This window comes from Struthio camelus, chromosome 7 (assembly GCF_040807025.1).
Source record: "Struthio camelus isolate bStrCam1 chromosome 7, bStrCam1.hap1, whole genome shotgun sequence".
Classification (NCBI taxonomy): domain Eukaryota; kingdom Metazoa; phylum Chordata; class Aves; order Struthioniformes; family Struthionidae; genus Struthio; species Struthio camelus.
The window spans coordinates 8,860,439-8,875,282 of NC_090948.1; the positions used below are offsets into that span (position 1 = coordinate 8,860,439).

General features: G+C 39.0%; 1 protein-coding gene across 1 annotated transcript; it reads right to left on the minus strand.

Moving 5' to 3' along the window:
• Window positions 1-1,959: 1,959 nt before the first annotated feature.
• Window positions 1,960-14,604, minus strand: LOC104140118 (pancreatic lipase-related protein 2-like). Its single transcript, XM_009668677.2, has 12 exons — window positions 14,523-14,604; window positions 13,938-14,092; window positions 12,215-12,340; window positions 10,635-10,769; window positions 8,293-8,401; window positions 6,906-7,022; window positions 6,705-6,827; window positions 5,749-5,867; window positions 4,799-4,928; window positions 4,411-4,522; window positions 3,148-3,315; window positions 1,960-2,023 (listed from the first exon to the last, which is right to left on the minus strand). The coding sequence occupies exons 1-12, from the start codon at window positions 14,602-14,604 to the stop codon at window positions 1,960-1,962; spliced, it is 1,440 nt and encodes a 479-aa protein (XP_009666972.2).
• Between the last annotated feature and the right edge of the window lie 240 nt (window positions 14,605-14,844).

Consider the following 14,844-nt stretch of genomic DNA (forward strand, 5'->3'; position numbering starts at 1 on the left):
TCCCATTGACCTTCTTGGCCACAAGGGCACATTGCTGGCTCATGGTTAAGTTCGTGTCCACCGAAACCCCCAGGTCCTTCTCCGCAAAGCTACTCTCCAGCAGATTGCTCCTCTGAATGTACTGGTGCACAGGGTTATTATTCCCCAGGTGTAGGACTCTGCACGTCACTTTATTGAAGTTCATGAGGTTCCTGTCTGCGTGTTTCTCTAGCCTGTTGAGATCTGACTGAATGGCAACACAGCCCTCTGGGGTGTCAGCCACTCCTCCTCATTTTGTATCATCAGCAAACTTGCTGAGGTTATGCTCTGCCCCATCATTCAGGTCATTAATGAATAAACTGGACAGTATTGGACCCAGTATTGAGCCCTGGGGTACATCACTATTTCCTGGCCTCCAGCTAGACTCTGTGCCACTGATCACAACCCTCTGAGCTTGGCTGTTCAGCCAGTTTTCAGTCTCCCTTGCTGTCTGCTCATCTAGCCTGTACTTCATCAGTTTGCCTCTGAGGGTGTTATGGGAGACAGTGTTGAAATCTTTACTGAAGTCAAGGTAGACAACATCCACTGCTGTCCCCTTCTTCCCTCATCTACTAAGCCAGTCATTTCATTTCATTGTAGACGGCTATAAGGTTGATTAAGCATGATTTTCCCCTTTGTGAATCCATGCTGACTACCTCCAGTCACCTTCTTGTCCTTCAAGTGCCTGGAAATGGTATCCAGGATTAGTTGCTCCATCACCTTCCCAGAGACTGAGGTGAGGCTGACTGGCCTGTAGTTCCCTTTCTTGGCATTTTTGAAGACTGGAGTGACATCTACTTTCTTCCAGTCCTCAGGCATCTCTCCTAATTACCATGACTTTTCAAAGATGATAGGGAGTGGCCTTGTAATGACATCAGCCAGCTCCCTCAGCGCTCGTGGGTGCATCCCATCAGGGCCCTTGGCCTTGTGTATGTCCAGTGTGCTTAAGTGATGCCTATTCTGATCCTCCTCCACCAAGGGAAAGTTTTCCTTTCTCCAAACTTTCCCCTTGGTCTCCAGGGCTAGGGATTTCTGAAAGCCAGTCTCACCAGGAAAGACTGAGTCAAAGAAACGTTCAGTACCTCAGCCTTTTCTATCTCCTTTGTCATCAGGGCCGTCACCCCATTCAGCAGTGTGCCCATATTTTCCCTAGTCTTCCTTTTGCTACTGATGTACTTACAGAAGCCTTTCTTGTCTTTGACATTCCTCATCAGATTAAACTCCAAATGGGTTTTGGCTTTCCTAGCCCCATCCCTGCATGCTCCAACAATGTCCCTATATTCCTCTCAGAATATTCTTCTCTCTGCAAGTGTGTTCTTCACATGTGGAAGTCTAGATATGTGGATGGCTGGAGAGTGGGGTAAGCAGAGAGGAGGACTACTTGCATGCGTTTTAGAAAAAGTTTGGGTATATAAAGAGATAGACATGCTCATTAGTATTTGCAAGACTAGGATTTAAGTAATGAAGCACTGTGAGTTCCAGAAAAGGGAAACAGTGTTTGAGTATTATGAGGTTCTTAAGCATAAGCCAAGTAGCTCCTGCTGTTACCATCTTCAGGGTTCACATTTTGTCAGTGAGAGACAGAAATAGAAAATTGTTTGTTTTTATGTACCATTCTTGTTAGCCAAGGCAAAAAATATGAATTGCAACTGGAAGAAGGTATAGAAGTAGGCTACTAAAATAATCAGAGGAACTGAAGGCCTGTTTTACAGAAGGGAATAGAGTTGCTTCCATCATTATGAGTGTGATAAACTTGAAACAGTTACTTCACATATAAAAAACAATGTCAAATGTGTTGGAAACAGAACTAAAAAAACAAAGGAAGCTACAGCCAGGTTAAGAATGAGTTTTCCTTTAATAGCCACATGTGCAAACATTCCCGTACAGAGGACTGCTTGTTTAACCAGCTGCGATTTAGAGAACAGTTGTACCTCATGACTTCTAGCAAGGTGTAAGTAACTGGGGGACGCCATATGTCACAGTTCCTTGGCCACAAAAAGTTGATCTGGGAAGGAAAACAACTTGAATCAATATTATTTTTTTTTTCCCAAACAAAAACAAAGAAAAAAGAAAAAGTGTCAGCTGTTACCCTGAAGGTGGTCACTTTAATCCATAATCCTATTTAAGCCTTCCTAAAAACCTAGTGTAGTGCATATTGCAATTTGCCTAGTAGCAGTAACAATGTGAACTTCCTTCTTTTGGGGACAAGCTGTAAATTTTGGTTCTTGGTACATGAATAAAATTCAGCTGTAGATTCGCAGTAATAGAGCTCTAGATAACCCATCAGGTGACCATCTTGTTAAGCTCCCTTTATTGAGACCAGATGTTTAACTAGACTATCGTAAGCAAAGCTTTGCAGCTTTCTTTAGGAGTTCACAGTGAAGGGGATTTCATCAGCTTTTCTAAATAACCCATGCCAATATCTATTATAAGAAAATTTTCCCTAATATCTAAGCTATATCTCATCTGTTGTAAAATACTTCAATTAATTCTTGACCTAAACTCAGTGGACATGTGGAACGGTTGTCTGTGGCCCACGACAGCTAGCTTATACATCAATAAAGACTGTTTTTATGCCTCTCTTACTTGACTAAACAGACATTTCCTTCAGCTGATCCACATACGTCATGCTTTCTAAATCTTTCACTCTTGTTAGTTTTCTGGAATTCAGTGTGTGTACATCTTTCCTGAAGCATATTGTACAAACCTGAAAATGGCCCTCCTCCTGGTTACAGTCTCACCACAGTTAATTAGTTAGAATAGTTACTCCCTGGATCTTCTGTACAATGCTCCTGGTGGTACACCTGAGCATGAGATTTGCTTTATCTTGGATAGCACTGTAGTGTTGGTTTATATTTATTTTGTTGTAGCACCATATGTTGCCCAAATCATCTTCTGCTATATTCCTTTCCAGGCAGTTATTCCTTGTTTTATATTTGAACATCTGATTTTCTGTCCAAAGTGTAATACTTTGTCATTGTCATTACTGAGTTACATTTCATTCGTTGTTGATTCTAAACCATGTGCCCAGTTTAACAAGACTGTTTTTCGATCATGTCTTTCAGAGTTGCTGCGCTCCTTTCCCACTCCTTCTGATGCTGATGTTATCTGTAAAAGGTGTATACTTACCTATGTCCATCTTCTCCATGAATTATATTGACTGTGTCTGCACCCAGTCTTGCCCAAAGCAGGGTTAATGGAGTTTTAATCCAGAGAAATTCTACTTTTTTAATAAGTTTAGGATTAATTTCAACATCAAGGTATTTTGTATAAATTTGGTCTTGAGAAAGGTTTCCACTGCAAATAGAATGAAAACAGCAACGCTAATTTAATAGTTTAGAGGTTACTGAGCTAAGTCACGTTCTCCAGAACGCTTGGGTTGTTCCTTTAGTTACAACAGAAATTTGTACTTTTGCTATTATTTGAAGTAGCATAGGGCATGGAACCAGGACTCCGGTATGTTATTCTCTAATAGGAGAGGGTGAAAAGAAACGCAGAAAATTTTTAATTTATATGTGGTAGGAGAACACCAGGAAACAGTAAGGGTAACAGGTCTGTCATCGGGGTTCTGAGCTCCTCAGCAGCCTGAGGCTGTTGAGTTTTTATCACGGCATGAGAACTTCAGGTAAGCTTTTCAGGGAAGACTGTAGAGAAGAGCTGTGAACTTCTGTGGGTTTTTGGCCTGCACATACACAAAGATGATCATGGGAGATACATGGAAATGCTTATTTCAGAGTAGGTAAAAAAGACAGTGGGAGTTGCTATTTTGATAGTAAACAAGAGATGATACGATAAGCTGTGAATGACATCCATTGGCCAGACCTATATGTGCCATTTATATAGGATTGATGGCTTTTAGTGTAGCATAGGAAAGATATCATAGACATATCTGCTTTGCGAATTTGGTAAATTCAGGCACAAGATTGCCTTGCATGAGATCATACAGTAAGTCACCTGCAGAGCACAGAGTCTTGTCAGCATGTGGAGTGAATACGCTAACAAGTTTGATATTATGCCAGTGTGGGAGCAGCTGGGCTAGTGTGTGTATGAAACTGGTGCCCACTGTAAGAATTATGTGCATTCTAGAGGTGTAAATCTTTTTTTAAGAGCAGCTCAGAGAAACAGTGCTTTCTCTTCTGTCAAACTGGAATCCTAATTCATTGTTTAAGTCCCAGAACACGTGAAAAGGAAGTGGCTTCCATTCCCATGCTGTAACTGTCCATCAGCCCTCATAGGCCTCATCTATGCAAAAACTTTTTTCCATGTCTGAGGTTAACTAGAATGGCTGCAACAAAGAATAAACATTTGCACTGCTTAAATACGTGAAAGATGTGTAGATTAAGGATAGCAACATTAAATGCTATAATGAAATATTAATTTAATTTAACTTACTTGGTAATTTGATATTCTTTTGTGTTTCCTTCTGTGTCATGGAAAACTAGGTTTATGTCCCCCTTCGTTCCCTTTACACCAGACAGTTTGATAAAGACTCTTTGTCTCCAGCCTGCATATGAAAAAGAAAGTAAAACTAGATTGTCATTGACACACGAGATCTAAAAATGCCATTAAATGGGAAAGTTCTTTTTTTCCTAAATGTAATCTGTTCATATTAGCAAATGGAAGACTTAGGGAGCTTGAATTCTGATGATTAACTCAGCACTTTTTCCTCAGAGATCTTAGCAGATGTTTATGGTAGCAACAAAAGTGCATGGCTGTAAATCATGTCAAAGCAATCACTTTTCAAATATGTGCCCAACTGTTACAGACCTCTTCCACTTACTAGTAAAAGGTGGGTCTGCTGCCGTATTTAAAAAATACTTTTGGTTTATTCTCTTCAGTTTAGCTGGAAATCTGTCAGCATAGTGTCCCATCATTGGACATCCTTCCTGGGAACATGGGAAACAGTCCCCCTAGGAAAAATAAGAGCATCAGTTAAGGAGGAAAATTTTTTTCGTCCTAACTCTGACAAAATTAAGGCTCGAGACGCTGTTCCAATCTTGCAAAGCTGTGGCAGTGCTTTGTATTGTTATATCTTACTCAAGTGAGTGTGGAATGAGCAGATATGATACATGTGTGGATGATGGTTTGAAACTTCTTGTTTCAGATATTTTTCAGCTGGAGTCTGGGGCAAAATATAAGCCCAATTTACCGTTCCAGTGGAAAAGAATCTACCCGCATCCACATTGCAACACAATATAGGGGAAAAAAGGAGCATGTGTATTTTAAGCATCATTTATCATTTAAGCATTTACTTATAGGCAACTTAGAGCATTTCACAGGTGTTCTAATCAGTCCCTACTGTAAATTAGAGAATGTTTAGGGCTTTTGGAAGCTTCAGATGTCTCTTACAGCCAGGAATTAGTAGGGTAGACATAGCTAACCTATATGGTCTTTGCAAAAAGATTTCAGGTGAGGATTGCTTGGGCTTCAGTTTTTTCCCTATTCTGGTGGTATCATCCATGCTTCAGGATTTATTCTCCAGAGCAGAGGGGAATAGCTGCTGGAGCCACTATATCCTGTGCCTCACTACATACTTCTTCCTAGCAGCCCACACTGGTTCCGTGGTGACTGAGTTGGTTTTTCATCTCACTTCTGCTGCTAGCTAGATAACACGAGAGCAGAGCTCCCATAGCATCCAAGTGCCCTGTGTATGTAGCATCATCTATCATGAATACAGAGACCTTGATTTTTTTCTTTATGGTTTATCCATTCCTGAGCTGATACACTTACTGACTCGAAGGACTTATATGTTTCACAGGGATATCCAATGAATCCAGTGGGATAGAGGATACTTTCGAAATAAAACTCATGGCTGCGTGAGTGATGGCACCCCCTGATGACCGTAGCATCTGTTGGAAGAAATTTTATGAACGTCTGTGAAATAACCTCCTGTTACCTTGTACAAAAGTTATGCTTCCCTCTCTATGGAAATAACTAAGCCACAGAGTGAAACAGTAGCAGGGTCTTGTAATACATTTTTTGTGTGAATTTACACATTTCTAGTTGCAGTAGAAGTCAGTGTTCTGACTTATCCAGAGAACTGTGTGCCAGTTTGCTGAAGATTTCAAGGGAGTTGTGTTGGTCAGTTATCTGCTGACCGAGACAGCCATATGTAAATAATGTTACAGCAGGCTGCAAAGTGCATTTTAAAAAGGCTTAATAGAACAAGGAGAATCCGCTAGCCTTCTCCTGAGGATTCCAAACCCTGTGAAGAGAGAGAAGTCTCTAGTGGAGACTTCCCTGAAGACACTATGTGCTTGTGCCTAATTCAAGCCTTGTGGATATTGGACGCTCCTTGCAGTCTCTGCAAGAAACCAAGGACAGTGGTGTCATTCTTTAGGTCCAATCATGACACTGTTCTCTCTCAGCCTAGAAAACTTCCTGCTGGGGTGTTGGACGTGTGCATGCCCCGTTCCCTGCCTTTTTATGTTCTGCACTTTGACTTTCAAATTCCAGAAGCAAAGCCTAGGCTTGTATTGTATTTTTAAACACTCCTTTCTCTACAGTGTTCCCTGGTTAGCACTGTTCTAAACTAGCCTTTATTGTTTCATATTTCCTTTTTTAACTTGTGACTGAATAGTTTTGTTTTGTTGTTTGTATCTCTCAAACTGATAGTTGCTTTCACAGTTCATGTTTCAGAACAGAGAGAAGAGAAAATATTTTGAATTTTGAAAATGTATATTTACCTGCAATGAGAGCTTCAAAATCGCTTTGTTTCATCTGTGGAGTTAAATCATTGCATCCAGGCATTACAGTTCCTCCGTTTGGATAAAAGTCAAGGTGACCAGTGGTGTTGTACATTCCAAGCCCTGAGATACGTCAGTGTGTTAATATCCCCCCGTAACATGCTCATTTCTGCAGATATTTCCTTACACATGAACACTTACCTACAGCAGGAAAGTGGGCGGCATTACTGTGAATAACATCAACAAATCTTGCATCTGAAGGATCCAGTCTCACCTCAGGAGGAGTACCTTCAAAAAAAGGCCCAGCAGGGTCCAAGCCTAAACAAAAACATTTATTGATTGGGGGAGGGATGGAAAAGTTAAACATACTAGTAGATGTCTTTTTCCAACTTACAACATCAGGTATAAATAATACACTAGACATGTTGAATAATAATATAAATTCTAAGCTGGACTGAACCAAATGTGCTATAATATGGTTTTGTGAACCTTTCTGAAAACTCATTCCAGCAGAAGCAAAATATTTTGCAATAAATATAAAATGGCATCGTATTACTACTAAGGATAGATTTTTTTTTACGTGATCTCTTTACTGGCCTGACAAGTATTATGAATAGGAAAACTAAGGATTCTTGATATGTTGCTTTGTCTTTGTGTAGTGCTTAACGTAGCCCAGTGAATGGTAGTAATGTTACAAACATATTAACAGAGTCCCTTAGGGGACTCTTAAGTCTTTTAATCCTCAGAGTTAAAGGACTCTAAGGAGTTTTGACCTAACAAGAGATGGAAGATATAATCGTTACACCTATTTTTGAGAAGCATAGCGTTTGCCTGCTCTCATGCAAGGTGTCTGCAGCAGAGCCAATAATTTAATTCCAGCCTCTTAGCCTAATGGTCTACAACCACATGACTTTCTGTCATTAATGCCAATAACAAATCATAAAGTACACTAAAGTACACTAAATGCATCTGGAGAAGAAACAAGAAAAAAGTAACAGAAGTGGATCTGTATATTGTAGGCTCATCTTTTTGCCAGCATGTACCCACAAAGCATAACAGATGCTATTTAAAAAAGAATATTACAGGAGCAACTTAAGTTACTGCTTTTCAGCTGGACTGTATCCATGGGAAACCGTGAAAAAAAGAACAATAAAATTAATTAGTGGAGCTTAGGTTATCCATTGCTTGAAGCATGCACATTCTTTGTAATTTTTCAAGTTCTCACTGTTGTTCTTTTGGTAATACTGCTACTAAAGTAGTAGTAAAGTAATACTAAAGTATTACTAAAGTAATACTGAAAACAATATTACATCACTGTATTTTCAACTAACAGTTGAAAAGATACATGATGAATAACTGCATTGGCTTTTTAATTAGAGATTATTTTGCTTTCTCATTATAAAAGCCAGGAAGAATGCAAATAACTGGCTAGAATAAACCTGCAGCCGTGGTGCAAGTGCTATAGTGCTCTTGAAAGGGTTAAAATACTCTCATTTGAATTGGTCCAGCTGGGTCAATTCAGTGTGTTGCAACTTTCTTTCCTTTAGAAACATAGTATCCTAGATGTGCCTCTCATTGCATAGCCTACCTGTTATTCGTCTGATGCCTTGGGTTCTTCTTCCCACCTCTCCTGCAGTGTGTGCACCCAGACTGTGGCCAATTAAATGGATTTCAGAAGGGTAGTACCTGCAGATTTTCTAATTATTAAGGGAGGGGAGGGAGAGAGACGAGAACATAGTTCTTTAAATATCAAGCAAAGGGGATGTCTTACATTAAGGGCCATTGGGAACATCTAGTCTGCCTTCCTGCATACCCAATGCTATGTGAATTCCTGGAAGTAATTATTGTCTAAATTACACTAAGATTTGATGGAAGATCTGATCTTGAATTTTAAATGCCTAGTCATGTGACAGATTCGCCATGACAATCTTTGCATATGGTTACTGTGTTTAATTACCCGTGGTGTCAAAATATGAACCTTCTTTTTCATTTGGATGAACCCCTCATTTCATCTTCCATAAATATGAACATGTTTTATCTTTATCACCTCTATTATGGAGCCCTATGTTATTACACATCTGTTCTCCACATATATACTTAGAGACTGTAGTGATATCACCCCATAAAATTTTCACTGACAAGCTTGGACGGGGTGACATTCATTCTTCTCTTTGCTGAGCATTACCTGAGCAAAACCTGCGCTTTTAGATATTACACAAGCTTTGAAGATGGAAATGGAGATTGATCAGTGTGTAGGCTGCATTCAGGGACTTGCTGGTGTTTGTAGCAATCATAGACAACAAGGATTAATTGCTAATTGCATGAGATTTTCACTAAATCTTTTTTGTAATGCATGTGCCAAAAGAAGAGCTAGTTCACAGTATCTGCCTATCTGCCTTTATTGGTAGATGGTAGATTCCTTTGAACAGACTTTTAACTGCAGTACTTGCATTTACAATACAGCTTTACTTTTCTAGGAAGCATAGGCAAAAATAAGATTTGATCAAAGTTAATTTCTACTGTCTGTGAGTAATTCCTACAAGCCTGTTAGGAAAAAATAGATTTAGTGATCCACTTGTGAGAGTCACAGGTGAAGAATTCATGGTGCAAAGTGCTGTTTCAAAGAATTCCTCCAAGTAGCATGGAAACATTCATTGTGTACCTGCACCTAAGCAATGGAGAGTCTATCACAATTCAGTTAAATGTAAGAGATTAATATTTGACTGTGAAGCATGTCTGCTAAGGATTTTTAATTTGGATACAAAGAGTACGACTTGACTCAGGTCAAATTTTATGTCAAAACTCAGATTTTGGACTGGATGGATGTAGAGGAGAAAACATGAGTTATATGAGTTGTTATAAAAGAATTATAGCACTCTGAAAGTTTGTAAATTGGGGAAAAGAAAAGAAAGTCAAACAATCATTTATGCAGCAATGTCACTTTTGTAGTGTTTTTGTAATGGAAGAAAGATAGGCCTAGACTGCAAACAGTGCAATGAATAATGCGGTGCAGAGATATTAAATGAAAAGAGACAGATGGAGAGATCTCATGCCCATCTTCAAGTGACCTGGGATTTTTATACAGAGAAGAAAGATACAGAAACAAATGCCTGAGGCCAGATATGAGAGGGTCTAGGTAGCAAGTACAGAGCATATTTTACAGGATCCCGGGGAAGTGTTTCCCTGAGAACCAGCTTTTTGCAAAGCTAGTACTTTGCCTTGTGGGCTCTGAAATATCTTTTGCAAGACTTTTAAATATGAGTGCCTACTGACTGGCATCAAGTCCATAGACAAGTATGGGGTCTTATTTTTGGAAGTTCTAAGCGTTAGCAAGTCTTTTTGAAGTCAGCAGGAAATGCTGGTGCTCTTGAACTTTGGAACAAGAAATTTTGTGGTATTTATGTACATGTGAAACCTTACCTTTAGTAACATTAAGTTCACAAATAGAAAGCAACAGGATAGTTTACTTTGCCTGTAGACAACAAAGCTAGCATTATCAAATGAACCTCTGTGGTGCTTCCAGTTCCTGTTAGTTTCAGCTGATGCTAAACTGAGATGCTAATTTACTTCTAACACAAGTGTACAGTGCTGGCAAAACTTTTCTGAGCACTTAAGTCATATGACATGCCTCACCTCCGCTGAATGCCTTCTTGCCTGTGTCATCATATGGAAACGTTGTCACCTACTGGTCTTTAAATAATTGGCATCTCTTTTCAACCACTTTAGTTTAATTTGTGTCTTCTGTGGCTGTGTGAAGTCCTCACTGAGTTCGTAATTAGTATAATTAGCTAGGTCTCAACTACATCCATTGTATAGCACTTCCTGAAGCACCGGCTGACCGTACTGGACAAGGTTAAAAATCAAAGCAGCAGTATCATAACCCCACTATATCCACTTGTGAACTGTAGGTTGTAAAGCTGCATCTTTTACCTTTAGAGTATCTATGAAATAAGCAATCTCCGCCCCAATCACACGGATGTTGTTCACTGCACTGACGTAGGTGCCTTTTGCACCCTCTTTCCAGTCAACAGCAATGCAGTTCATATTTTCCACTTCCAGTAACAGCTAATGTGGGAACACATAAAGCAAAGTATTTAAAGAAACAAAATAGTGAAGTAGCTTAAATCAGAATAAGCAATTACATGGTAATTTTGTCATGGAATTTCTCATATATATAGCAAGTTATTCATCCAAAAAATCTCGATTATGAAAGATAATAATCAAGATACTTTAGTTTTTAAACCTTTTGTATACATATTTGAAATAAATTGGAAAGACAACACAACTGCACAGTAGCTGCTATGTGCAATATGTGACTTTCTTTGAGGGTCATCGGTAGTTTAACTAAATACAACAGGAAAAAGAATAATTTTTCGAGTGCCTTTGAAACTGAGAAAGTCATATTAGACTGGAAAGACTCAGAGCAAAGTAGAAAGTTTTTATTTCCGCAAAGAAAGCTAATGTACTCATCACTTCAGTATTGTCACAGTCTTACAGACATCACCGATTTTGCCACCAGAAGAATGATGTTAAGGTCTGCTGTTATACCTTTCTGTGACTAAGGCTTACTTAAGGTTTGAGGAAGAACAAGAAGCGGAAACAAAAATTAACTCAGGGTAAACAGCTGAATGTAAATGACAAGAAAAACAGAAGTTTGAAGTGATAATGCATTGAATCCTGGACTACCTTCACTCTCTTTTATGCACGCCACAACAGTAGTGTGGCGAGGCAGTTGGATTTTCTGTTTCTTTTCAGCTGGAAAATTTTGAAATTTAAGATTTTAGATTAAAAGTTCTCATAGACTTTTAAACAAAATTAATTCTGCTGATCTGTGACTTTGTGTTCAGTGGTGATCTTTCTCTAGTCTGTCCCTTTCTCTGCCAATGTGGAAGAAAAACTGCAAGAGGTTTTGTTTATCTTTCAGAGTGAAGGCTAACATTAACATAGTAAACTCTGCTGTCCAGAGTGCAGCAGCTTTATATTGTGGTAGACTCCCTATTTCAGTTTCAGAATCTTTATTTCTTTGCACTCTGGAATGAAAGAAAAAAACTTAAAAAAATCAGTTTTGGGGGGAACTGAATAGTGCTGAAACTTAACAGTGTGTGTAGATTGAAACTTGGGCTTTACAATTCAGGAGGGTCTTTTGGCTGAAGCATATTTTAGTCATTCCTAAAGAAAGACAGGTAATAGGCCTGTCTAGTCTGAGGTTCTGACACCTGCCTAGAGGTTGGAGACATCTGTCTTCATTTAGTTACTTTGATCTCATTTACAGTGTGGGAATGAAAACTCTCCAGAGAAGCATGTTGTCAGAGATGACCAAGAAGCCTTAACTATGCACCACCTTCCATAATGGAAGCATTTTGACCCGAGTGAAATTTATTTCTTGGTTGGTATCTTCTGTAAATACTTTCTGGTGAACTGCAAAACGGAAGGTGAACATTAGTGTCTAAGTGATAATGTCTGAATGCAGCTACAATGGCTGATAGAAATCAGAGGATGCTCTCTCATACCAAGCACATTTCTACCACCCAGCCTTTTTTTCCAGTGCTGCCAAATCCATGAATGATGAAGGAGGTTTTCCTACGTGAGGAAAAATATGAGTTTTGGATGGTTGAGGAGTTTATTGCTGAGATCACCTGTGTGAGGAAAACAAAAACGAAAGTTAGAGCTTTTATCTATTCACCCTTTTAAAGAAGGTAACAAAATACCACCTCATCAAGGTCATCCCCTCTGCAGGACTTATAGCACTCCTTTGAATGGTCAGTTTTTAATTTTTGGAAGCTGGGGACCTCAGTATCTCACTCTTCTCAGTTCCAACACAGCTTCCATGGAAGTTGTGCTTCCATGTAGTTTCTTCTGCCCCTGTCTGTTCCTCTTAATGCAGGAAGAACCCCTTAATCAGAAAATGAAGCAGCCTAAAAGAGCCACAGTGTCACATCAGATGTGTTGGCCTGAGCTGGATGAGTTCCTCCAGAGAGCAGTTCACCAACTCCATGCTTCCTCCCTTCTGCCCTTTTACTGACCTCATCTTTGGCTTCAGTATGCTGCTCTGTATCTAAGAAATGACTTTTATCTGCACTAGTGATGCTTCTATAGGTGTTTTTGTTATTAGCCACTCCACAAAGGCTGAAAGAGTATCATACTACATGCAACAGTGATAAACCTGATCCTGGTCCACCACACATTGCTGCAAACTGTTTGATTATGTATCTTCCTTTTACTTTGAGCATGATCTCTGACCGTCTGTACTGTTCTCAAATAAATATAGGGGCTGTGATGTGAGCTCGGGGAGTTTGAGTGTGGAAGGGCTGTGCCCTAAGATCACAGGTAGATTTAAGTTTAATGGCTCAGAAGTAGTGCAAGGTATATTTTGACTTAGCTTATTTTATCAACAACAGAAATGCTTAGGTAACCTATAGGCGAGTGTAAATTGTATACTCACATGTCTTTGCTCTGCAGATAGAAAAATCTATTACGAGTATAACTTTTTATCCTTAGAGAACCTGAGCTTGAGATTCTTAGCGTAGCAACCAGGATTGTTGCAAGCTGTGATGTCTGCAATGACGGTGATGTCATCCTGGTTCATGGCGGTGGAATCCTGAATGTTCCTGTACAGCACAGGTGACACAAGCTCTGGGAGCTTGCAAAGGATTTAGCAGCTTCACGTGCATTTGCTATATTGATGTGGTCCCAGACCTGGACTGTTATAAATTCCTAGGCATTGCTCTGCTTGGTACTACAAGGCATAAGCAACTTGAATGATTCTGTCTTACTTGCAGAATGGAAAAAGGCAGGTAAGAATATAAAATCACTCAGATTTCAAGAAGGAATGCAGGTTTTGAAATTGTTCTGCTTCAGACTCACTTTTATTTTTTAAAAGTCAAAATATGTCTCTGGCTCAGTTTCTCCTTGTGTAAGCTATCACTATTTGCTCCCCAGTCTGAATACTCAGAAGGCTGCTTATTTGAACAAGCCTTTGACTTTCCTGACAGAGCTAAATACATGCAAAAGGTAATGCTCCATAATCCATATGCTTGAATAGGAAAATGCTAGGAAAGCTATTGTCTCTTGCAATTACTTCATTTTTTTTCCTCATGCTTGTAAGTTTGTTCATTACCTTCAAACTATCTTCTTATTCTGACTTGTTTGCCTATGATGAGTGACATAGACTTTTTAACAAATTTACAAACATTTGTAGGTTTAGTCTATTCTTAATGTTAAAATAAATATCACCTGTGAGTTATTTCCTGTTTCTCTGGTGTAGAGAGAAAAGCTGATGTTCATATGTTCTGGAGAGTCAGGCAAACCTGCCAGAAGTCTCCCTGGTATCCCAGCCCAGGGTGGGTCATCTGAAAAACAGCCAAGCCTATCGTAGCAAATTTCTTTACCTAGAGTACACAAAACAGCTTGTTAGTATTTTGGAATCTCTTACAGCTAGATGATGTATTTGAAATTGCAGCAGTCTGAGAAGCAGAAAACTAAGGATTTCATTTTATGATTAATTGTGAAACTGAATGCATTCTTTCTTCCTTTATGGATATTGCTTGAAGCAGGTAACAAAATGGGAGCTAAATGACTTGAGGTTAAACCAAGAAAAGACGAGGACACACTTTTGACAGCATTTTCTAGGCTTGTATTTTTTTTTTAAAATCTCTTTTAAGAAATGCTCATTAGACTTGCTTCTGCATGCTTCCTGTTCCAAGGCCATGTGTTTCTAGGAATAAGGGACATTCATACAGTAACCATATATTGTGAATGGTACTATCATTTATTTTAAGATACTAGTCTTTTTGAGATCAAAACAGCTCTTTTACTCACTTATGCTCAACTTTTCATTTCTAGCACTCTGTCTCACTATCCGTTTTGTTACTGAACTGCTCCTCGTAAACGGCAGTCGCATGTAAAGATATCTCGTGCTCTGCCTTAATAGACAAGGGCATATGACTGTAAAATTCTCCTCCAAGAATTTTCAACACAACGTTATATCTCTTGTTTTCTTAATAAAGAAATTTAAATGCAGTAGAGCCTTTTAGCCTTAGTTCTATACAGAGTAATGGACATTCTCATACAATGATGCACAAATCATACCACAACTTCAATGTAAAGGAAAATACTAGTCATTGTATCATATATCTTTGTT